The sequence below is a fragment of the Coffea eugenioides genome, chromosome 2 (genome assembly GCF_003713205.1).
Source record: "Coffea eugenioides isolate CCC68of chromosome 2, Ceug_1.0, whole genome shotgun sequence".
Lineage (NCBI taxonomy): Eukaryota > Viridiplantae > Streptophyta > Magnoliopsida > Gentianales > Rubiaceae > Coffea > Coffea eugenioides.
Genome location: NC_040036.1, coordinates 5,530,750 through 5,556,299, shown reverse-complemented (window position 1 = coordinate 5,556,299; position 25,550 = coordinate 5,530,750). Strand labels below are relative to the sequence as shown.

Sequence of the window (25,550 nt, the reverse complement as noted above, 5' to 3'; positions counted from 1 at the left end):
AACACCGCAGCGAGATTCATCTGTCACAGTACATTCAGAGATGAGAGAAGCTGCGCGCATCCTGCCTTGCAAACGCGGTTTGGCATAACTTGTTTGGCCGTTGGCTTCCCTTGTCAAATGAATGTCTCGACCATGTTGAATGAGCAGGAACACACTTTAATAATACAATTTTAAGTATGGTTACTTATCTACCTTCCATTGTTGCAAGGACCTAGAACCTAGTCTGATCCAATTTCTGGCAATGAATCTGCACCAAGCAAATCTTGTTTGATTTTGGTCGATTCTCTATCTCAAATCCTGACGTGCTCTGAATGTTTTCAGGCTCTAAAAGTATTCATGTTATATAAACAAGAGAAGTTGCTAATTGTAAGATAGACGAAATACAACTACATAGACTGGATATTCTTTCTCTGCAAATAACCGGTGTAGCTTTCCAGGAACAATTTCTAGGCGGACTGACCATTAATCCATAACTGAAAATCCGGTAAGGATTTAGCTATGTATGAAAAGTAAGTGCTACTCTTCTTGAAAAAGTCATTAAATTATCTCTACTTTTAACATATCCAGCAAGGATTTAGCCATGTATGAGGGTAGCACTTCCTTTGCCATTTGAGACCACTATATCTGCGGTCTAGAGCACTTAACATAGCATTTGATTGTATGACATTTATCTGGTTGAAGTGTCACGAATGGAAATTTATACAGAAGAAATGGCCGAAACATCATCCCGCAGATGGTCTGAAACATGAACCTGCTGCTTCTCTGTCATCGGTAAGGACATGACTCGTACAGCTACCGAAGATCTCTGCAGTTGGACAGTTTGCAAGCCCACGGGGAATCATTTGTTAGCTGAATCTGGCTGTGCCTTTCTGCTTGTGACAGGTTTTTTGCAGCTAGAAAGCAGAGGAAAATCATCTAGTGACAGAACAAAAGTGCTGCTTCCAGCATCCTTGTCTGATTCAGCAGAAGTTTTACGAGAAGAAAGAAGCCAGTGCCCTTCTCTCGGGACATTAAAACGACTGCTTTCCCTAACCCTGCTCGACTTGAATGGGATACCACCAGCCATCCGGTTACTTGTAGAGGTTTTCAGCGATGATCCTACTGAATACCTCTTCATCTGAGACGAGTTTATCCGCCAGTCATGGCACTGTGCCTGCAAAAAGTGAAACACAATTCAACCTGAAATAACCAGTCCCATTCATACCCAAGGAATGACAGATTAGACAGATTACTCACCTCAGGCGAACGCAAATCTCTTTCTTTTGACTTCGGCTCCCTTTCTATATCCACTTTAGGGATGAACAAGCCTGTTCCTTCACACTTCGCTCTCTCGCTAACAGGTGAACTAATGAAAGGTGGAGCAGACGCACTCAACTTGAATTTTCCCTTAGAACTTGCAGGGGGTACAGATGTGCCCTTTCCCAGGTAATTTTCTGTTTCATCGACACTCAAAACAGAATCTAAAAGCTGCGAAGCATTTGGATGGACAATTGATGAGGGGACAAAACAATCTGCACCTCCAGCAAAATAGATATTCTGACTAAATTCATCCTCTATGCTTTGGCTCTGAACCACAGAAGGTAATGTCTGAAGGCTTGATTGTCGAAACTCGTCCGAGTTAATATACCACTGGGAATAGTTTAGGCATTGGATGGGACAATTATAATCCCCTTTGAGGTGAAAGATGCTAGATTGGTTATCAACAACAGAAACTTCTGCATCAAGGGTTTGTAACCTTCCACTCCATTTGATAGTGTTGACAAGGAATCCCATTACACCTTCACCTATGCTTTCTAGCGGTCCCTTAAGAACGTCTCTGAGCTTTTCATATCCATAGGAGAAAGCAATTTTCATGCGACAGAGATTGCCTATGAGACAAAAGGCACAATTAATGACTAATTAATGAGCCAAAAATCAAGAATGCAAATGGTATGCTTATAAATACCAACAAATTGTCATGTCAAAGGCATAAAAATATACCATACATGTGAACTTTACATTAAGTCTTTGGCTAAAACTGCTAAACACCAACTGATCATGAACTAATAGTTAATCTTCAAAAACTAATTACAATATCACAAATCAATCGGTTTATGGCACGAAGCTGATATTTCGTGTACTGAGTTCCATACAATTCTGCAGAATATCTTTATATACTATATGGGTTAAAGAGGAAGTCTGAAGGTACATATTTCATGATATATTGCAGACAAAAATCATACAACAAAAGAGGCAAGAGGAAAAAGAGAAACAACAGCATTCAAATTGTTGGATCATAATATTTGTCATATGCAACGACATCTGCTACAAGCTTTTCTGACCAACAAATTCTCTTTTACGTCTGAAAACTTAGGAGTTTCTTGTGCTTTTATGCATCTTCGTATTTTATCTTTCCTGCTTTTTGCTCTCTCATAGACGTAAGTTTCTTTCTGTGTCCTTTCATTAATCTCTCATTTCCTTAATCTCAAAGTTTCTTGACTCTTTAAAATTTTATTCATATGCTGGACAGATATACTATTTTTCACCAATTGAAAATGTTAGTACAAGAGGTTTTGCATTTCTTATGAAAAATGGCAAAAGAGTCGGAAAGGAAATGAGGATAATCAGTCCATCAGTTTGGAGCCAATATAAATGCTAAGAATGAATCCAATCAATCGAAATATGTACAAATGCAACAATAAATCAAATAACTCAAATAACTAGTGCACTAACTCCCACAATTTTTTATAGTCAGAGGGTTGCATGATGTCATTTGACTCGAATCTGTTTCTCTGCAAGTTATTCTGATTCTAGCCTCAAAATGGGAATAAATTATCTGCTCTTGTAGTTGGTCTCAGACAAAACACCATTAGTAACCTAGATAAATTTCCCTTCTTATCTTCTATAGTATCATTTTCATGCATTTAGCTATCTCTCCTTGAAGCTCACAATATCGGACAAAGGGAAAAGATGTGCAGCTTCTCAACTATTACATGCCATAAACATGAAACTTTAAAAAATTAACCTCAATATTGCTATCTAATATGACAGTGGAGTTGGAACCAAATAACACAAATGGACATAGTCTGAAGAAAAGAAACAAAAAAGATTTTAACATCCCTATGAAAGTTACAATTTCTTGAAATGACTTCGTAGTACTCCTGGTGACCGCATGTTAGTTGATCAATAATCTTCACTTATCAGTAAAACATGAAATTTAAAAATGTTCCCAAGTAAAGAATATTTATTTCACGTCTGGTTCACAATGCTCTCAGTCTAATAGCAAGAATAAATAACAGTTCCACAAAAAAGAATAAATGGTACCTTTGCTGATGCTACGGCCCAAGTTATTTTTGTGATTCAGAGGATCAATTATGTTCAAATGCTTTATCTGGAACTCTTGTCTTTCGGTCTCAAACATCCCTTTTGAAGTTGAGAAAGACTTGATGCAGCTTTCAAGGAAATTCTTACCAAGCAACAAGTTAGTCCCCCTGGTTGCTGATGTCTCTACTGGGCAAAAGAGGGGAACAATGAGAAAAAAGTTTTACAAGGAAAGTAACCACCAAATGCTCAAATATACACAGAAAAAAGGAAATCCATTCTGATATAATATTCAATGGCAGCACCCAAGTGCATTAAGCACCAACAGGCAATAGGTGAATGAACATTGGGGCTCACATACAAGTCTAGACAAGGAAATACTTGACTAAGGCATGCCCCTTCCTCCTGCCACATGAAAACCCCATGCACAAACCCCAACCATAAAAGAGAAAAATAAGGTGCAATCGAAAATTATGAGCCAATAAAAGAAAATAGATTCAAGGATCCAAAGACAACAAACAGAAATTGAATACAGAAGAAATTAAGTTGTCAAAGACCGCCCAACACCTAGTGCTGCTACTGCAGATTATGAACCAAAACAAACTACTATAGAAAAAAGCCCAGCCAAGCTCACACATAAGTTCGTGATGCAATTCTACAACCTGGGACCAACTCCAATCCTGAGTAAACCCCTTTGCAAAAACTTTATTTAAGTACTCAAACCATGGTCCCAAATTACGCAAAGCTTTCCAGTTCGAAATAAAAAACCAATCTGCATAAAACCTAATCCTTGAAATGGACACTCAATGCTTTTACCCTTACATCCATGGTACTGGTAACATTACTAAATTTGAAAATTAAACAGCTAAAAAAGAAGAAAGGTGGAGAAAAAAGTTGCTCAGTATTTGAGGCATAATGTAACAGATATGAACATTCAGAGAAAGGAAAATGAAGAAACATTGAAACAAAGACAGCTGAAAGTATTTTGAGGCACTAGATAGCATTCTTGTCAGATTCTACTCACCATCTGCTTTTGCAAGAACATTTATGTCAACTGGACCATACACACTAATACAGTATTTATTCCAATCCAAAGTGCTATAGTAGTCCAAAAACTTATACAAGACCTGTAAATGCAACAGTAAATATGATCACTAAAAAAAATCCAATAACAGGGATAAATTAGTTGAAATCATGAACCAGAACTAACCGCCAAGGGTCCGCTCAAAGAACAATGAAAGATATTGATTATGTACAAGACCAAAATCTCTAATGCATAAGTTGACATCAAGTTACAGTGAGAACCAAGAAGCCGACTCTCATAGAAGCACCAAGCTTTGATCAGGATTAGACTCTGTTTGAAAAGGTTGCCCCTTCCAATATACTGGTCCATCTGTCGTATAGGCAGAAAAGTTATTGAACTTCTTCAGAAATAAAGCATATTCAAAGCGAGCAAGAGAGAGAGAGAGAAAGAGAGAGAGAGAGCTGGCAGCACTCAACAAAATTCAGAAGTATGAAAAAACATGTATAGAATCATAAGTAACTGTTTTCTCATTTTTTTTCTCTTGGCTTTCTGTATCTAGTAAAGGGTCCTGTAATGAAGTTCAAAATACATACCTAAACATAAGCAAGTAATACAGTCTGATAAGATAAAATGGAGAAAAAGGAAAAAGAAACTAGCCAAATACAGCAATGAAATGAAAATAGGACCAATAACATGACTGATAATGGATCTATCTAATATCACCATTCTTGTAATTAAAATTTTGCACAAGCATGTTTTAGTCCTATAAAACATTATATACAAGTGCAGATCAGTTACCACTGATTATGTGGCTTATATGGAACCATGGATGTCCAACATTTCTACACAGAGGCCAGATAGAAGACTGACCGACAAAAACAAAGAAAACACTTTCTCAAAGCAAAGAGAATATGCATGTAAGCATAAATGTAAGCTAAGGTTGATAAGAACAGACAGATTGGTAGAACCAAATGGACACAAACAGCAGAAAAGATTCAACTGTTGACTCGTACTACAAGAAACTGGCATCAAGTATTGAGAATAAAGATATTCTTTGAAACCTATCCAGTCAAGCAACGCTCCTCGAAAAGTTGTCTTTTCTTTGCATGGTAATGCTGCTACAAAAGCAAGCTTCAATGCCGAAACTATGGAAAGTAAGGAAATCTGCATCAGTTGGTGATTAACATGCATGACAGGATGAGAGGGTACTAACCATCTCTTACTATAATTCAAAATTGTGGCAGTAATGCCAGATCAAAGTGCAAACTAAGATGCCATAGACATAAAAAAGCAAGCAAAGACAGAAGACCTCACAACTACATTCTTAGACTCCACAAGGATCAGGAAGAAAAGAAACTAGCAATTGAGTTTTGACTTGTAATAATTGTGTTTTAGCTTATGAATACACACACACACACACACATATATGTGGATGTGTAAGTTTGTATATGATTCTGATTACCTAACTGTTAATGCTTTTATCTAAATGAAAATATTCAAACTTATGTCCAGACGCACTTCTGAAATTTCATGTTACAAGACAGTAGATACTAGGTAATGTTTCTCAAAGGCATTTCCTCCTAGTTTGTTCTGTCAAAGCTATGGCCAAATGATGAGAGTAATTATAAAGTCAAACCTGCTCCAGGAAGCACAAAGCATTAAGTCCAGCCACTTGATTGAAGGAAATGTCCACCCACATATGTTGCACCCAGCACTTGACAATCTTAACCTGTCATTTACAATAATGACATCAACCCCATGAAAGTAAATATGTATAAAATTCTTGACCTGCTGACTATGAGCATTTTGCAGCCACAAGCTCTTTCCCAGAAGCAATAAGGAATAGGTCAAGCCCAGTGTTACCAATTTAAACAAAGACATTTCAGCTAAATCCTCTGTTGTCTTGCAATTTTAACAGCTTACCTCTTCTAACAGGCTGAAGTTAACACCAAAATCATTTGTCTAATCTTGATATCAGTTATCAGAGCAAACGAGGTAACGCCAACAAAATACAATAGGTAAGCACTCAGAGAAAACTAGAACGAAAAATCTGACCATGCCACTGACTCATTCAACTTTCAATTGTTCTACACAATGCTTCCAAACAGGTGGAATTTCTGGCAACAACATCCTGTTCACGTAACAGACATGTTGATCGTAAAATTTTCATGAAAGGAAAAATTCTGATCCTCAACTTCAATGTCATCATTTAAACATAAGCAAAAGAAAAAACAATCATCCTCCATGACAAATTATGCAACACTTTTAAAGAAGAAACCAAATAAAAAAACAAAAAAGGAAGCTTGAACCAATGGAAACTCAACTCTACCATTGCGACCAATTATTATGCAACACAAACAGGTGAGACACTCGTGCTTAACAAAACTTCATCAAAGCTAAATAAGGTGTAAAGTGTGAACTCTATGGACAGGGCCCCAGAAAATTGGAGGCCTAAGAATAAAACAGCCTACATATATGTGTATGTGGAGTTGTGACTTGCCAAGTTAAACTGGAGTAACCCCCAAGTTGATCTAAGGCAAACCCTTAAAGCTTCTACAAGTTGTACAAATGACCATGTGTGTATGTATATTGTAAGTGTATGCTTGTCTATATAGGAATTACAAGAATAATAACTAAATCAGCTGAAACAACACTACCAAATATAAGCATCAGAATCATTAGCATTTTAACTGCTTTCGCCATTGTCAAATATTTATTGATTATTTTAAAGTACAAAAGCTTGATATTCTCCATCAAAACTCAAAAGCAATCTTCATAAGCAACCTGCATAAGCAACTTGACCATTTTTCATTTCTTGATCACCATAAGGAAATTATTCCTTCATACGTGAAAGACGACGAACAGAGAATGATACTTAATTGCTTCAAAGTGAGAAATCGGATTTCATGTTCCTTGACAAATAATTTAATGCATTTAAACTTTCAAAGATTTCCTAAGACATTTATGAACAAGATCTTGATTCATGCAAAGAACATGGAGAGGGGGAAGGAAGGAGGGAGAGGTGAATGAAAAGTAAGTATGTACAACGATCCAAGATAGCACGAACTGGAAAGCCAACTGTAAAAGAAGCATGCGCAGATCTAACTCAATTTTTCAATCCAGTTAAATTCTTAAACCAAATATAGCAGAAGTTAGATTTAAGAACTACCCGTGCATCAACGACTTGAACGTTCTTTATTGGAGAACTGTCACAAATCTGCTCTTCAAGGATACTGCAAACAGAGCTAACCAAATATGCCACATCATTTTGAGAAGTGATTACTGTCAGATCAATGTCTCCATCAGGTAGATATGTTTTCAGTGGCGTTGAACCGAATGCCATAACCTGCAATGCAAGTGCATAATGACCTCCTCATACATCAAAAAGTCTAGACAGAAGAATAAAGTACAATTTAAGGTAACCCAATGTCATGTAACATTTATTTAAGGCCATCATACAGCACCCATGTGTATATGCTCCAAACTTGTCAGGGGAAGCACAGACCAGAAAAAGCTAACTGCCATAGACAGTAAAGCTTCTAAAGTCCTTCATATCTATTTGCCTGACAAAGTCAGAGACATTGGCAACATACACTAGTCAGGAACACATGGTAAAAGGCATCTTAACATTAGAAAATCCTTGTTGATCTTATCAACAAATTTTACATTTTCAGATGCATTAAATGTTCAGAGCAATTTTGGGAAACTACAAGATTAAGGAAAAGAGATATGATGTCTAAATTATCCATTCCTGGCAGCAGTGTCTCAGATAAGTTTGAAACTAAATGCTGAAAAACTGTACATCAATGGTTAGATCTGGAGAAATTAGGTATTATCATTATAGTTCTGCACCAAGGATGCGGACTATTAAACTTTGAAATAAAGAAGAGAAAATGGAGAATTTTGGAAAATCCAATAAAGAGGTTTTAGAGGCACAATAGTTACATGAAGCTAAAAGAAAGACAAGTTTCGTGGTAAAAAACCAAGGTTAAAGCAAATACCTCAATCATATATGAATACAAAATCAGTCAAAAGGCCAAAAAGTGGCAGGAAAAAAAAAACCAACCAAACCAAAATTTAGGGACAAATGAAGGTCTAACCTCATCTCCAACAACATCTCTAATTAGTTCCCGGACATAGCTCACAATTTCCAACCTTTTTTTATAGGAAAGTACAGTTGGTTGTACGACAGATAATACATCCTGGGCTGCTTTTTCAGCTTTCAACCAACATTCAGCCTCACTGTGCAGAAGATTTTTATCCGACATTGAAGAGAAAGAGGATGAAGAACCAACTGAAGTATAATCCATGATCGGAACAATCTAGAGAATCTTATGATCAGAGGAAAAGACCAAGGCCACTCAAAAACCCTATCTATGGTGGCTAGTTTCGATAAGATAAATCAAGATATAAGCAGTATATTGCAGAAAAAGACCCGACCAACAGCAACCCCAATCTTAGCATCCAGAAAACTACAAATTCCACCATGGCACTATTGGCGGGGCCCAAGATATTTAATCCTCTGAGCCTACGTAGATATGGAGTTGGAAAACAGCAGTATGCTTAGGCAAGATGAACTATGAATTGTGCAAAAGCCTAATTGGATAACAACAAATTGAGGTGAAGCTAGCGAATAAAGGACGACTCGGAACTTGAAGAAGACTAGTTCACATTCCAACAGAAAGAGATGGGGACTTGATACACAAACAAAGAAAATGTTTTTCATAACCTGAGATTAAACAAGAAGGAAGCATAGAGACAATTAAACAGCCAATTGTAGAAAAGTACCACTCTCTATAGCTGCTTCCAAACGAAATCCTCCGTAAAGGAAACACAAACACCAGAAGTAACTTAGAAAAGGAAACTCTCAGACTTGAGAAATATAAGGTTCCTTTACTGAACAAATTTAACCCCAACCAAAAGATCTGAGATTAAGCCAGACCAGAATTCAACAATTAGAAAAGGAAAACAGGTTTTACTTCTCTAAAACTTGAAAAATACTAAACTTCCCAAAGGACCTTAGTCTCTCCACAGCAGAGAAAGAAACAAAAGGACAATGCTATTCTGGAAGAGTTAATAAATGATAAAGTTGGGGTCTTCCAAACTTAGACACCATTACGTGGCTGAAATTGCATGCATAAGATGGTACCTCAATCATGAAACTTATACAATTTTGTTTCAGATGAAGACACCTGTGCATTTAATGCCACTCTTTGTTGGGAAATTTCAGCCACGTCTATCTGCTGAGTGTTTTGTTCATTAAATTCACAAAAAATCCTTCACTAATTATCAGAAAAAATTGTAATTTATTTGCTTTCTTGGAAATTGTGTCAAATGAAAATCATGCAATTAGCATCAATTCCATAAACTATCTAAACCATTCCAAAACTTCATGACCACAAATGGAAATTACAAAAACAGTATTATCACTCCTTCTGAAGAGGCCAAAATATTCACTATATTTCGGCTTGATGCAATTCAATAATTACAAAATGCCCCTTCACTAAACACTATCTGCATTAAATATAAAGAGTCATTAAAATCTCGTTTCTGCCACTCCAGTGCCCAATTTAGACTTCTTAGACACCCACTTTTAAGGTATGTATGCTACAAGAAATGAAATAAAAACAGTGGAGATATTTGGCTATTGCAAGGATGTAAAATAAACAACTGAAAGTCAATACAAAGTTAAATTTATTTTGTCTGACTGCATGGGCTTTCTCCAGTTAAAAAAAAAAAAAAAAAGCTCTCGAATAATAACTTTGGAAGCCCAAAAGTGTCCAAATTCTCAAGAAGGCAACCAGCAGTGGAATTTATTACAAACTCTGGACCTTGGACCTGTTTCAACATGTCATCAGCTTAGGTTGCACTTGAGCCAACTCTTTGTACTTGCAGGATATACAAGACATGTTTTATGATGATTCAGTTTTTGTGCATCACAGGTACCATGCTAAACAAATAGCTTGGCATGCACTCTATACTACAAATGGAGGCAAGTATGGGATGTGCTCAATATACCAGCACAATCAAATTAAGTTTCACAGTGACCAAGAAGAATTTGGATTTTTTTTTTATCACAATTATCATGACATTGACATCTAGACATCCATCTAAGTCAAACATGTTGAAAGCAAGCATTACACTTATGCATATATGATGATGTCACCACATTTTAGACCAAAACGGATAGATCTTAATAGCAGTAAATCACAATAAAGGACTTACCATAGTTCTATTTATATGCTAAATGGGCAAAGGCTACAATGGTTGTCACAGAATATAGAAAGAGTAATTTGCCCAATATACCCCCATTCACCAACTTCACTCATATCATGCATCAAGTGGCACAAGTTACTCAGTTGTATCATCACTAATCTCGAGCTGACTCATGATTCAAAAGGGGCAGAATAGAAATGCAGCATTACGAAAGGCCATAATGTTGTCGGAAAAGCATTCATCTCTAGTTAGGAAATACTTAGGTAGAGCAGACCTGCCAGCTGAAGTAGGGCCACGTGGTCAATAGTGCCCCACAATATCTAATAAATAAGTTTATTCTTTGGTTGGACCATGTAGAAGGTGATGCGGTTCAATCTTGACTAGATGATCCACAAAGAGATAAGCTAGGTCCATCTAAGTATTCTCCATGTCTTCTAATCTTCTAAACCCAAATTGAATGAAGTGCTTTCATTGATTCAAAAGCTAACATTACGACGTGCAATAACAAAATATGAATACTATGTCCAACATATTTTGCCAACTCGTTTTTCCATCTTTGGCCATAATGTTGTCGGATAATTGAAGGTTAACATCCTATATACCCAAGTAAGATAGTTTAGTGCAAAAGAGCCCACACAGCTGATTTTGAACACATTTCCTGTAATTATCATTATTCCCCCAAAAAGGGATTAAATTTTCAGATAACCACAATCTGGGGTATTGCAGCAATATATAATCAACGCTGTAAATGAACAAATAATGGTAAGAGAACAAATGCTTGTGAGATTAAACTGATCGAAGTAGATTCATGTAATCTGACAAAAAAAAAGACTTGAACTTTTACCTTATCATTGAATGCAAAGGGGGATGTCCACTCTTCCTTTCTTCTTAATTTTTGTCTTCTTCTTCTTGTTGACCATATTAATTGGGTGTTGAAACTGAAATCGCATTCTTTTGTTTGCTTCCGCGAGGGGGTTAATAAGCACCAACGGATCGATTGTTTTCCCTTATTCAGCAACCAATAAGTAACCGCCTGTTTTCTCTTATTTTCAGCAACCAAAAAGTAACCACCCGATATATTAGCAAGCTTCCAAGAAGTGTTCTCCTTTCTCAACAACCCACAGGATGGAATCCACCATTATGAGAGAGGAAGAAGCAGATGAGGTGAGCAGAGTGAAGGAGACAAAATTCTGCAATGTGGAGGATCGCACGGTTGTTTTGTTTTCCCTGTTTCTTGATCCCGTGTGACTAGTCCATGCTTGTCATCATGGACCGCCTACTGTCCATCATTGTCAATTGACGGCATTAACCCTACGTACTAGTACTAGTTGTGCTTGGACAGTGGATTATTTGCATTTTTTTTATTTGCTTATATCATTGACACATTTTCTATTCACATATTTATTTTAAATACATTATATCAAAAAGTGCTATAAATTTTTTTTTTTTTAACAAAAAATATTCCAAATAATCTCCTATCCAAACTTGTGTAGGGTAATGCCATTAATTACCAAATACTAGCACACACATTAAAAAAATAAAATTTATTTTAGAGGTAATAGATTAGCAAGACCAAAGGCAAGAAAAACTGTCAAATTACTAGTATATCATTTGTTTATCTAAATTTGACTGTCCAATTATTAGTGTTAAGGGCACATGTGCACAATTTGGAAATACTTAAAATGAATTAAATTTATATAATTTTATCTTTTTAATAATAATTTAGTAGTTATAATATTTAAAAGTACTTATAGATAGTTATTATAATACTTAGGTGGTTACAAGTAGTAATGTTAGCAGAATCTATGTGATTAAATGAGTAGAGTAAGATTTTTTTTCTTGTTTTAACAAGAGTATAATTAGAAGTTTAGAGAATGACCCGTAGGAGTAGATAATCTTGCTTTTACTGCATGGAGTAGATAAGGCACCTAAAAAGCCCAAACTACCCCTGCAGCTGCCCAGAAAGGCCAAACCATAAACCACCGCCAAGTAACGGTCGGCATATTCTGGTCATTTCCCGCCATGCTATCGCTCCCCCTGCAACTGCAACCTCTATCCCCGCCTTTCTACCCTCCCAATTCCCAACCTAAAACCCTAAAACCCGTTTTTCCCAAAGCCTGCAAATCTCAATACCAAACCGAAAGGGGTCTTCAGTTTGACATCGGAGACACCTTCTTCCGCCATGAGAGCGCCACCGGTCGTGACTTCGGCGTTCTCTCGGCAGCCCTCTATAAGCAATCCAATGGCAGTCTTCGAGTTCTCGACGCCCTATGTGGATGTGGAATTCGGTCCCTCAGGTACTTAGTAGAGGCAAAAGCCGACTTCGTGTTAGCTAATGACGCAAACGAAAACTATAGAGGGATTATTTCGGGAAATTTGTCCCGGATTTCGGAAGAAAGATGGGTTGTGATGAATTCGGATGCCAATAGAGTAATGACGGAGCGTTATCTGGAAAAGGATTATTTTGACCTGGTCGATGTTGACTCGTTTGGAAGTGATTCTAGCTTCTTGAGAGCTGCTATTGGGGCTGTCAAATTGGACGGTTTGTTGTATATTACTTCTACTGATGGCTACTCATCCGGTGGCCACCGCCCTCAACAGTATGCTTGGCCTTTACATTCCTATGATTTTCTTTTATTCCTACATTGATTTATGTTTGAATCATTTACTGTGTTATTGCTTTCTTCTAGTTCTTTGGCTGCATATGGAGCATATGTTCGGCCAATGCCATACTCAAATGAGGTTGGTTTGCGGATGCTTATAGGTGGGGCGCTTAGGGAGGCTTCTGTGCTTGGTTACCATGTTGTGCCGTTGTTTTCCTACTACTCGTATCACGGCCCTGTTTTTAGAGCAATGCTTCAGATTAAGCGTGGAAGGCTTCCTGATAGCAGGTAAAGAATTGTTTGATTCTTTGTGAGTCGTGTTTGATTCTCTTGGGATCTCTGTAATTGATGGTGACTTGCATGATTTATTACAGCACCTATAACTTCATCAGCTACTGCATTCAGTGTGGAAATTCTCAAACAGTTTCTTGGGATCAACTTGGTCAGATCAGATGCCCCTGCATCACTAATGCATGTGTGAGTACCTTATCTTACCACCCGTGTCTTCTTGTGTTGAGATGTTTGTGAGTGTTAGGCAGTGAACTGGTTCAAGAGAAGCATTTGCACGTGTGATGAGTTAAATAATGCAGCTCTCTTTCTGCTGAATGACACGCCCTTCAAAAACCTTCTATGATGAACTTTTAAATTTATGTTATTTCATTGTAGGTTCCCAACTCGCTAATCGTCTCGGGACCTCTTTGGACAGGACCTCTTCACCAAGCATCTCACCTTGCTCGCATGTTGAATTTGGCTGAGCAATTGGGGTGGATAAGCGACGGCAATGGAAGAAACCTTGAAAAACTGATAAGACTAATGGTGGATGAAAGTGACCCCAAACTGCCAGTTGGATACATCAAGATTGATGAGGTACTCAAGGAATGTGTATGTCTAGGCCTTCGATTGTTATCAAATTCTTATCCATAAGGTGATCGAAGTTTGTTTTTTCTCTTTTCATTTCTGCTTTTTGACGGTTCACTGGTTCAGGTAGCAAGTCGTGCTAAACTTAATTCTCCATCCATTGGGGCGATAATGAACGCCTTGCACGAGGTAGCGTTTTCTCCTTCCTTGTGTTCTTTGTCAGATCAGGATCCTCCTATTGCTTTAGAAACTTTTGATCTCACAGCCTGGCCGAATATACTTTTGTGGGAAACCCCATCTCTTGGCTTTGGTGATGCAAATCATTGATTATCATCATCATGAAAGCTTTGTGACGCTTTGCCTGCTGAATCCTTGATCTAATTGGCATATTGAACAGTCACCTAAGAACGGGAATTTGGAATTATTGTGACAGGAGGGATACGTGGCCAGTAGATCACATATCGCTCCCAATGCCATCAAAACGAATTGCCCCATGACAGAATGTATAAAAACTTTTAAAGCGCTCCAACAGTGTTCAATAAGATGATTTGAGTGTTCAACAGAGTTCAAAATGCAGTCTATACATGCTAAATAACAGCAGGGTTGACGGTCAGTTGAGATGCATGTGGAGGTCCTCAAATGACGATGAAAATTTATGGAGCTACCCTAAGTTCCTAGCAGACAAAGAAGTCTTGGGTGGGTTCGCCAAGGCAGATGTGACCTTTTAAATTGCTGAAATCGACCTCGCACTGCAATGATGCCATTCCTTCTAAGCGTTAAGCTCATATGTCTAGTTACACTTCCATTAGATTCCTAATGTGAGACACAGCGTTGGTTTCTACCAAATAGTAGTTCACCTTGGAAGGTCTTTCTACCCAACGTCATAGAAACTATTCTTTGAAAGTTCTATAATTCCAATTCAGACTTGTATGATGTTGAAGCTATGCGTATGAAATGCACAAAATTAGACAGTAGGAAATTCATAGCCTAGTACTGTGCCTCTGAAAAAGGGGAAACTGACCCATAATCTTATAGTACTTCTTTTCTTGTTATTTCATGGATTTTGCGCCCGTTGATGTCAATATATTACATGTTAACGTCAACTGACATGGTTTCAGAAAATATTCAGAAGTAGCCAAATTATTCTGTAAGTTTGGCAACTGCCAGTCGTCAATTCATGTACTTTTCAAAGCAATGTTTACTTAGTGCCAAGAACAAGAAATCCAGAAGGTTCTGCCAAATCAAATGTATGGCCCATGATTAAAGGCAACTTGCAATCTTGCGTACTTTGTGGCAAACCAGAAACTGAAACCACAGGGAGGGTTGATATTATTAAGATGATCCTGAAAGCTTTAGAACAGCAGGCAACAACCTAAACTAAATATGCATTTAGGATCCAACGCTAATAATACATCATTAAGTTCACACTGCAACGGGAAATTTAGGGATGCCACAAAAGTTGCAGAATTTATTGCCTATCTAAACTGGGTAGAGAGCTGGTAAACCATCTCCCTTGAGGCCAGTTCTCCAGTTCAGCAAGTGTCTGATCAAGGGCATTCTTTCTCATAAATATCACTTGCATATTTCCAGTTGATGACTTTCCATATGTTTTTGAGGTAATCAGGCCTTACATTTTTGTACTGCATCAAAGGAGGCAATGAATGTATTCAGCATTAGAGGATTGTAATGTTTCAAAGTTCACGCTAAGCAAACAAGTACGTAGATTCACAGGACGAAACTTCCATGCAAGAGTGGACAAACTAGTACTGCAACTCAGAAAAACTAAGCAACTCCTTGCAAAACCCAAGGAAAAAAGATGACAAAAAAGTAAAAAAAGGAAGGAAAGGAAGGAAAATAAGGAGATAAATAACCTGTAAGTAGTAAGCGTGTTCCCAGACATCAATACCAAGCAGAGGAACCAAACTGGATCCCTTAGTAACCAGAGGGTCCTGCAAGGAAGCATTAATACACGTTATGAGGCCTTACTTCATTACTTTGCTTATACATGTTACAGGATGGAACTAGTGTAAATATCAGCTCAGAAGATTGAAATCTTTTCTTAGCCTCTTGCAGCTCAGAGTTACGCAGACTAGTAGCACACAGTCGAAACAGATTGGTGTTAATTACAAGATTTCATACTTACGAGAAAACACAGGAACACTACATGCGGTAGGCATTCAGTATTCCTTCAGCAGGAAAATAAAGGTTCAACTCAGAATTGAAAAAATAAAAGTACAAGACATGAACTTGCCAGCATTAAACTTGTTCTTTGAAAAATGAACAGAATGTCTCACATTTGCCCCTCACCACAAGAAATTTAAAATATTTAAACCACTTTACCGTGAAAAATCTTTTATGTAAAACAAACGAATTGTGTGTATCAGATCTAGCAAGGTTTGTATGAGGGGATTGTATGGGGAAGAAAGTAGGAGTTGGCAACTCGATCAGGCTTGATGGGTCTACCAGACTGCCACGGTTTGACTGAGCAGACATTTGATTGAGAATGCTAAAGCAATTCCAGAATAAACACAAGCATAGTGCAATGGAAATTTTTTTATATAAGATGCTACTGTTTCAGATAGCCATTCCTGTGGACTTGAAAAAAACAAAATTCAAAGGTTAAAACTCATCCATAAACTCTCCAAAATTGAAGTTAGGACAAGTAATGGAAGAAGAATTGAGCGTTGAATATACATCCAATAACGGCCAAAATTTTCAGCTAGAAGCTAAAAGACAAATCCAAAATCAAGTACCTGATTCGCTGTTGTTTCGACCACAAGGCGTTTCAGCTCTTTGTCCAATCCAAGCCACTGCCAAGTTTATTTAAAATGAGAACGTGAAGAAAATGTTACCTTCAAAAGCACCAGGAGCCAATTGCAAGTTTCGCCACGGGAAACACTGATTCACAAGGATAAAACTTACCACCCAACCAGATCCCTGTAAACCAGCACCATCTGCATTCATCTTTTGTACTAAGGCTTCCAAAGAGCCAAAATGGTTATCAATAGCCCAGCCTAAAGAACCCTTTGGAGGCTCACCACCACCTTCCTGCAATGAGATTGTAATCATTTGGCATGCATATTAACATAATGAACAGAAGAAAAAGACAATCCTCAGATGATAAACTTACACGAATGGGTGCAAGATTCTTCCAGAAAATAGAGTGATTGATATGGCCTGAAAATCAAAAAAGATAGTTAAAAAATGTCAGTAGATATTAAATAATCTGTCACATTGATATAGCCAAGCAAGCCATCAAGCTGAGAGCAAAGCAAGGTTGATGGCTGAAATCTAACCCCATACATCAAACATCACCAAAATTTTTAGTATCCCAAGCAAAATTTTTCCAACAACATGTTTCGCACAGAATCATGGGCCTTTACAAACTTATAACAATGTGGTAGTTATGTATAGTATGAAATGATGTTGTATCCATGCTAATCTTCACAATAAAGGTGTTATTTTTTCCATGCACTTATTGCAGCACTCAGTAGACTCGAAGATGTAAATATTTTGAACTTAAAGGGCTAGAAAGCCCCATTGGTCATCTAACTTCAATAAATTAATCAATCAAAACCTTCTTAACAGTCTCATGACCGTGCATTTGCCCCCGACAACCTAATTCAAGCTTCGTTGAGCTACAATTATGTCAATGTGTATACTTTCATGCATCAAACTCCCATAACTTGGAAACTAGCCCATTAAGACATGATTACTTTGAAAGTGTCCCTCTCACCAAAGGTTATTTTTGTGCACACGGACATGCTTTCCTTCATAAATGCCTACTTACCAAGTAATATAGATTAACGCAAATTACATGCCCCCACTAAAATGCCAGTGAAAGTTTACTGAACTTTTTCAATAGATTTTAACAGTGACACGCAGTCCAGCACCTTGTTCCTAAATTCCAAATGTTGCAATCACAAACGCATATTGTTTACATCTGAGCTAGCACAATAGCGTATCGCTCTTTTAACCGTAGAAATATCACTGTAATGCCTGATTATTCCTAAATTCCAGTAATTACCGTAAAAGCCAGCAAGACAAAATAGTTTTCCAAATACAAGACAGACGTGACATTTCAAGCAGAATCTTATGCGCAAAGGGGAAAAAGGAATGAACCTCCGCCATTGAATTTGATGGCGCTCTGCAATTTGACAACAGTAGGAGCGTCGCCTTTGTTAATAGCATCATCAAGCTGCTCAAGAGCCTTGTTGAAATTGGTGACGTAAGTCTGGTGATGCTTCTGGTGGTGGAGTTGCATGATCTCTCCGCTTATCGCCGGCTCAATAGCTCCATAATCGTAGGGAAGATCCGGCAACGTGTAGGTCTGCAAGCCGCGCAGCTGTTGCCGGAACGCTACTGAGTTGCCTAGGGCTTTTCTGGTGACTAGAGTTCGAAGAGCCATGCCGAAGAAGCTTCTGTGGATTTCCGAAATGGAAAAAGGAGACGAAAATTGAGAGGAAACTGAATAGATAGGGTATTTGTAAAAACAGGGGAGATTAGTTGAGAAGATGAGATGAGCGAGAATCCAGTGTGCTGACCACAGGCTTGTCGAAATATGGCGGTGAATCCGGCGTCTTTCGGTTTACACTGTGAATCCAGTGTGCTAAAAAGCCACGGGCTCGTCAGAATTAAAACCTGTGAAGTTTGTTGGGCCAGCCCTAATCCAATGTATCTTATAAAATCTTAAATGGGTTAATTACAGAAATTGCCCACGTTGCTCACTTGCTCCATTCGATTGTACGAATCAACATTTTAAATTTTCAGCAAAGGTTTTTTCATTCTACTCGATATATATATATATATATATATCTTGACAAACATTAACATTTTCGTTTCCCGCCGAAAGCGTATGATTTTACATTGGGTTAAAAACATAAAAGCCCCCTGTGGTATAGCTATTACACATAAAAACCCCTCGTAGTTTCAAATCATGCCTATCGGTACCCCATGGTTTGAAAGAAAGTGCATTTTAGACGGAAATCGTTAATGAAAACGCGATTATGAACCACGCGCTGAAAAAGAGCGTGGTTGCTTCGGAAAATGGTTTTTTAACTCAAAGTTTGAGCTGATATTCCTCTTGTGCCCTTGACAACTTAATAAAACTTGATTTCCAATCATTTTCGTCGGACTTTGGAGAAACCCAGCTTCTTTGACCGAAGGTTTCTTCAAGCTCTCGTGCCTCAGGAGGAAAATCTGCAGGCTTGTGCCTCCTTAAGTGCAAGTTTCAAAAGGTAAAACCTTTAACCATTTGGAATATCAATAAATTCTTATAATGAGCTCTATATTTTTGTTTGTGTAAATAGTGAAAGGAATAATTAAGAAACCGTACGACGATGTCTTCCTCAAGCTCTCGACCAGGCAGTGGGGGAAACGGAGCTAGAGATCTTCGATACCAGTACAAGATGTGTAATTGTCGAAGGAAGGCGAAACTAAAGATTGTTGAGTCGGAAAAGCCATCAAAGGGAATGTTATATTTTGTGTGTGAAAAAGATGAATGTAGGTTCTTTTCTTGGTGTATTCCCATTTACAGAGATGAACCAGATCGGGAAAATCAGTTTGTGAGCCAACCTGTTGCAGAACATTCCAATGTGGATGGCGTGCTCTCAAAACTGGAAAATTTGGATAATGAGTTCAAGAACTTAAAATTGCTAGTTAGAGGTTGTGTTATGGTATCTGTTTTTTCTATTTTACTGTTGTTGATATCTACCAAATAAGACTCTGGAATTTGGTAGCCAGTTGTATGGAGTTGCTAAAGCTGATCATTTGGCTGTTTCAGCTAGAACCTTGTAATGCTATGCTTTCTTGATGAAGTATAATTCGACTGTTTCAACTGCTTTCAAAATGTTGTAACTTAAAACTTTGAATAGAATACTCATAAGCAGCAAATGTTTTAGAAAAATGAACAGAAAAAATAAAAGAGGCACGAAGTGCCATTATTCGTGCCTTTACAGACAAAAGATTTCTAGACGTTCAATAACCTGTAAAATAACTAGTGATCAAAGAGGCACGAAGTGCCATTACAGACAAAAGGTTTAGCACTTGGTGGAAAATTTCTGTAAAATAACCTGGCTGCACAGAGAACTTCATTCAAAAGGTACAACCAAATAGTGGCAACTACTGCCAAGTCAAGTGTACAAAAAATTAGACAAAAGAATTCCAGACGTTCTGCAGGCAACCAATCATTCTGCAGGCATCATTACAACCAGATGTAATATTCCAAAATGAAAGTCTAAATACAGATAGGCAAATATTAGGCAAGTAATTAAGGCTGGACAGCTTTTGCTCTCTTTGGCCTTAACTTCTGCAGGACATCAGTAACAGTACGAGCCAGAGCTCTTTTTGTTGGTGCAGTGGTGTCATCAGCCCTGCTACACCCTTGGTTTGTACCAGCTACAGACTGAAATTAAAACAAAAAGACAATTTAGAAATGTCCCACTGAACTGATAAGTCTTTCAACCAGTGAATGTTATGGAAGGAGTGTACACCTTCCGAGCCTTAGTGCTTGTCTTTGTAGTAGTCCCGGTTGCAGCAGCCTCTTCAGTAAATGACTGTGGTTCAGTAGATGACTCAACAATTGGCTGTGATTGCATGGAAGCTGTAGCACTTGCTTCAGGTGCCTACAAAGAGCATTTAACATTAGTAATAATAAATACAAATGCTGTAACAATGCCATTTAAGTGTACAATGAAAGATTACCTTGTAAAATTTGGAGTTAGGGTGAATGGGATTCTTGCACGTCCGTGAGTTATGATTTGGTTGAAAACACCTCTTGCAATGCACAGATAGACCCTTTCTAGTAGATATTTGCCCCTTCTTAGGCTCATCTTGTGCTCTTTGACGCATCTTCTTTGGTCTGCCAGGCATTCTCCTAACTTCAGGGGGGTTTAAGCCCTCTTGTTCACATGTTATTCAGTAGGTATCACTTGGAACATGTGTGATAGTGTGTGCATATATCTTCAGATATTCTACTCTAGTGTAGCAAGCATGAACATAATCGTTTATAGGTAATCTACACACTCCTATTGCAGCACATGCATGGGCACAAGGATAACCTGTTAGTTGAAAATAACCACAGGTACAAGTCCATTCATGCAAATCAACCACCACACATTTTCTCGGACCACAATCTATCTCATATTTCTGATGTCCGTCCCATGTCGCACCAAATGTCCGGCTCAACCTTTGATTCTTATCAATCTTTTCTGCTATATTTGGACAGATTTGTCCATGAAACTTTTGCATTCCAGATCTTTTTGTTTGAATTCTATGCATCAGCTTCCTCCTTATCCATTCAAGCATCCCAATGATTGGTAACTCTCTTGCTTCTAATATATACTTGTTGAATGACTCATTTAGGTTGTTCACTAGAATGTCACACTTACTACTTCCTCTAAAATGTGATCTACTCCACAGAGTTGGTGGAATCCGGTTCAGCCATTCAGCAGCTTCTTTGTTTGCCTTTTCCAAGTCATTCATTGCCACCTTCCATTCCTTTTCATTGCCAACACTTGCAGCAGCCCAGAACATGTCTTTCATTTCCTTTCATTTGAACTTTTGGTTGAAATTTTGGTACATATGTCTCAAGCAGAATCTATGTTCCGAATCTGGAAAAAGTTCATTCACAGCATGTACTAGCCATTTCTGTCTATCTGAGATAAATGTCCAAGGAATGTTATCCTTTCCTATGCCCAAATCAGCCATTAACAACTCCAAAAACCATTTCCAGGAGTCATACCTCTCTACCTCAACCACTGCAACTGCTATTGGCACCATGTTGTCGTTGCCATCTCTCCCAAGAGCAAACAGTAATTGGCCACCAAATGCTGTTTTAAGAAAACAGCCATCTAGACCAATTATTGGTCTACAACCATCAAGAAAACCCTGCTTGCATGCATGCAAGCAATAATATAATCTTTCAAATGTCCCATTTGAACCTTCAGTTGGTCTGTCCATCTGAATCTTGATAGTACTTCCAGGATTTGTGTCTCGGACTGTCGCTGCATAACTCCAAAGTTTCTGATACTGCTCCATGTCCGTACCAAGCATCAGATCCTTTGCCTTACGCTTAGCTCTGCCGACCTTAGCAATTGAAACATTGATCATTAAGTCTCTCCTGATGTCATTCTTCAGCCCCATCAAAGCACCTCTTGGATTATCCCTGATCTTATCTTGATACTTTATGCTCAAATATGCAGCTGTTGCATGCTTGTTTTGATACTCTCGAGCACACACATGCTCACCCTTCAATGACTTTATTTGAAAGGTTGATTCAAATTGAATTGGTGTTGCACGAATCCTCCATGTACAGCCTTTCGCACACTTGGCAATAATTTTCTTGGAGTAGTTTTTCACCCAAGTAACTTCATATCCTTCTCTGACTAGCCATTCACGCAACACAAATCTGAACACTCTGAAATTAGTAAACTTCTGCCCCACTTTCAGCTCAAAGTTTGGCTTCTTAAACTCAACTTCAGGATTAAAGTCAAGGCAATCATCATCTTCTCTACCATCACATCTTTTTGCATCCAGCAACTCCTCATCCGAAATCACTGGTTCCTGCCAATTCTCTTCAACGACATCATCATTCACTTCTTGTTGTATGCCTGCTCTCAAATCTGGATCTCCAACTGTTGAAGGGTCTTTTTCAGTTCTAACAGCTTCATCTTCTGATAGAATTTGTGATGGTATTTGAGTTGAAATAGTTGGTGGAATTTTCTGAATCACATCAGGCCCTTTTGATTGCTTGGTTTTACTTGTCTTTTTCTTCCTTGCATCCGCACTTTTAGCAGCACTTTTTTCATCTTTATTCTCAGCAAATGAGAATACGTGCAGAGGGAGTCTTGCTGAAACAGTGGCCCCATCAGCTTTGTCCTTGTCTCCATCAGCTTTTTGGTTGTTGCCTCCACTAGTTATATTGGTCTGGTTGTTATCTCCTGCGGCATCTTTCTTGGGTGCAAATATGTCCTCATCTTCTATTGTTTCCAACCCCTCTTTTAACCATTCTGGCTCTTCATTATCATCAGTACTTGTATCTGTCCCTGTAGTAACTATAGCTACCCCACCATCCTTTGTATCACTGCCTTTCTTTTTTATTGTTGTGTTGCTGGATGTTTCCTTTGTAGATATACCATCATTGACCCCACCATCTTCAGGCTCTTTTTCAAATGGCTCATCCCCACTACAAGCATAAATTAGTCTTTCTGGTGTCCCCTCATATGCCAAATTCATCAATTTAATATCATCATTGTTTCTAATTGGATGTAGGCCACCATCCAAATCAACAAAGGGGGCACAAAACCAAAACGTTACTCTCGTTGCTCCTTCATCTACTTTCTTAAACATTCTGCACAAACTCACTATGTCTACCTTATCTTCAACTCTTTCTTTGAAAATGGCCATGTGGGTTCCCGTGTAGTGGAGCCTTGGTTTTTCTTTGAATTTTCCACCAAAGTACATCTTTATGTCTACTTTATCCTTGCTGTTCTCCTCTGCTATTGCATGACAAACAATAAAGTACTCATTTTTCAGTAATTTATCTTTCACAATTATACAAAAAGCTAACATAATACAACAGATCCAGAACAAATAATTCATTATACATGAGATGGGGGACCACATTTGACTACAACATGTTTTCATTAACTCCTGAAAACTGATAACGATACAAATTTGGACAGATTCAGTCTTCTGCCAACTACTCTAATTCGATAGTACAACAGATTTAAAGACGAACAACTTAGTTGACTGAGATTCAAAGACAATCACATATTCAGATTCAGCAACTAAGAATGTCCGCTAACAACTCCAGATTATAAGGCTTTTCTTTTTCGTAGTCAACCAAAGACAATATCCTAACAAATTTGCCAATTGATAATCAAAATAGCAAATGTAGGGCATACTTCGAAAACCTTCAATTCATTAACAACATTAATATATATATCAAAAACCTTATTTTTGTTAAATAATGACCTTAAAATGTAGTATGAAACCAGTAAATCACAATAAAAATCCCAAACTACCCCAAACCCCAAATCGAAATAGATGAGGGACGGCATACAAACTCATTTTTCTTCGATTTTTTCAGCAAATCTTCACTTCCTTGTAGTTCCTGTCGCTGTCGGAGTTTGATTGCTATAACAATCGGGAATTTGGCTGATAATTGTCTCTCTCTCTCTCTAGGGCTTTTTCTTTGTTTCTCTCTTCGATCGTTCTGTCTCAGCAAACTGACTAATTCCTTCAGCAATTTTTCGCTTATATCGTTAGGGCATTTATGTCTTTTCACTGACCTCCGTTTTCATTAACGATTTCCGTCGAAAATGCACTTTCTTTCAAATCATGGGGTACCGATAGGCATGATTTGAAACTACGAGGAATTTTTATGTGTAATAGCTATACCACAGGGGGCTTTTATGTTTTTAACCCTTTTACATTTTACAACCAGCGGCATAAGGCGCTATTCGAATGCACTTACAAGGGAAAGTTTGCAGGTTTGGTGGGTCGGGCCTGGAGATTAGAAGCACCAAATTCCCGCAACTTTGCTGCATAATCGTGTTATATATATATATTTTTTTTATCTGGACATCGATAGAATCTATCCTAAATTTACTTTTACTCTATACTAGGGGGAAGCGATGATCTAAAAAGGTCCCAAGGAAAATTCGAAAGGAATTAAACTACCACCTACCCAAACGGATGTGTATATCTACGCACCTGCTAACAAACTTTTTCAGGAAAATTTGAATTTTTAAAAATGCAAATCCGTTAACCTACATCCAAATAAAGGTTTAAAACTCTCTTGGTGGCCAACTACTCTAGGAGTAGTGAATAGTTGGTTGTATAATCGTGTTACATATCTTGTTTGGATTGCAATTTTTCTCTAAAAAAATTTTATATTTTTTGTGAATATATTTTTTAACAATTTTTCTAATTCACATACATCACATCACTACAACAAATTTTCCTATCAAAACTCCAAAAAAAAATAGCAATCTAAATAGCGTATTTGTAACCCTCTATATCTCTTTTCCCATTGTTTTGCTCACCTTCACGGTAACCATTCCTTAATGATATAATAACTTTTAAGCACGCTGTAATTCATTATAAATTGATTGTACATTTTTTGTAATAGAAATGTTACATTCAATTATTGTTCATGTAAGCTCACGCATCAACTGTGTTAGAATTACATCGCATTTTCCTATCTTTACCTCTTAACTTTTTGCCTTGTTAGCATATTTGCGATCTTTTATTGTTTGTGACAAGTATACTTGTCCCTTACACCTCCCCTGTCAAAGCTCTATCTGACCAAGGTCTCTCCATAATGGCATAATATGTAAAGGGATAATTTCAGAAACCTCCCATAAGCTTGCTCGAGGTTTTAAAATAATACGTACCTCCCTTATCAAGCTAAAATAATTATATTAGCCTTAACATCTCAATAAAATTCTCTTGTTAGATATGGATATACAAATAATGGGATTTATAATTATTTTTCCTTTCCCTTTTCTCTTTTTATTCCTTCTTTTTTATATTTTTGCTAGTAT

The 25,550-nt window shown here is 37.7% G+C and overlaps 3 protein-coding genes across 5 annotated transcripts; 1 reads left to right on the top strand and 2 right to left on the bottom strand.

Annotated features, from left to right (window-relative positions):
* Nucleotides 1–372: 372 nt before the first annotated feature.
* LOC113763961 lies at nt 373–11,713 on the bottom strand. 3 transcript variants are annotated; one of them, XM_027307963.1, is made up of 8 exons: nt 11,385–11,713; nt 7,494–7,670; nt 5,961–6,053; nt 4,511–4,693; nt 4,325–4,427; nt 3,304–3,489; nt 1,237–1,868; nt 373–1,153 (listed from the first exon to the last, which is right to left on the bottom strand). In XM_027307963.1, exons 2-8 carry the CDS (start codon nt 7,665–7,667, stop codon nt 839–841), a joined length of 1,686 nt encoding a protein of 561 aa, XP_027163764.1. In that variant the 5' UTR covers nt 7,668–7,670; nt 11,385–11,713; the 3' UTR covers nt 373–838. The 3 variants fall into 3 exon arrangements, with proteins under 3 accessions (XP_027163764.1, XP_027163765.1, XP_027163766.1); XM_027307964.1 differs by having other exon boundaries at nt 3,304–3,486; XM_027307965.1 differs by lacking the exon at nt 11,385–11,713 and having other exon boundaries at nt 5,961–6,455; nt 7,494–7,552.
* An 829-nt stretch (nt 11,714–12,542) lies between these two features.
* LOC113760709 (tRNA (guanine(26)-N(2))-dimethyltransferase) lies at nt 12,543–15,053 on the top strand. The gene is made up of 6 exons (XM_027303392.1): nt 12,543–13,140; nt 13,231–13,431; nt 13,518–13,620; nt 13,810–14,010; nt 14,128–14,190; nt 14,435–15,053. The coding sequence occupies exons 1-6, from the start codon at nt 12,563–12,565 to the stop codon at nt 14,546–14,548; spliced, it is 1,260 nt and encodes a 419-aa protein (XP_027159193.1). The 5' UTR covers nt 12,543–12,562; the 3' UTR covers nt 14,549–15,053.
* A 232-nt stretch (nt 15,054–15,285) lies between these two features.
* On the bottom strand, nt 15,286–18,604 carry LOC113760710 (superoxide dismutase [Mn], mitochondrial). The gene is made up of 6 exons (XM_027303393.1): nt 18,124–18,604; nt 17,132–17,178; nt 16,924–17,049; nt 16,755–16,811; nt 15,873–15,950; nt 15,286–15,641 (listed from the first exon to the last, which is right to left on the bottom strand). The coding sequence occupies exons 1-6, from the start codon at nt 18,407–18,409 to the stop codon at nt 15,549–15,551; spliced, it is 687 nt and encodes a 228-aa protein (XP_027159194.1). The 5' UTR covers nt 18,410–18,604; the 3' UTR covers nt 15,286–15,548.
* Nucleotides 18,605–25,550: the final 6,946 nt, after the last annotated feature.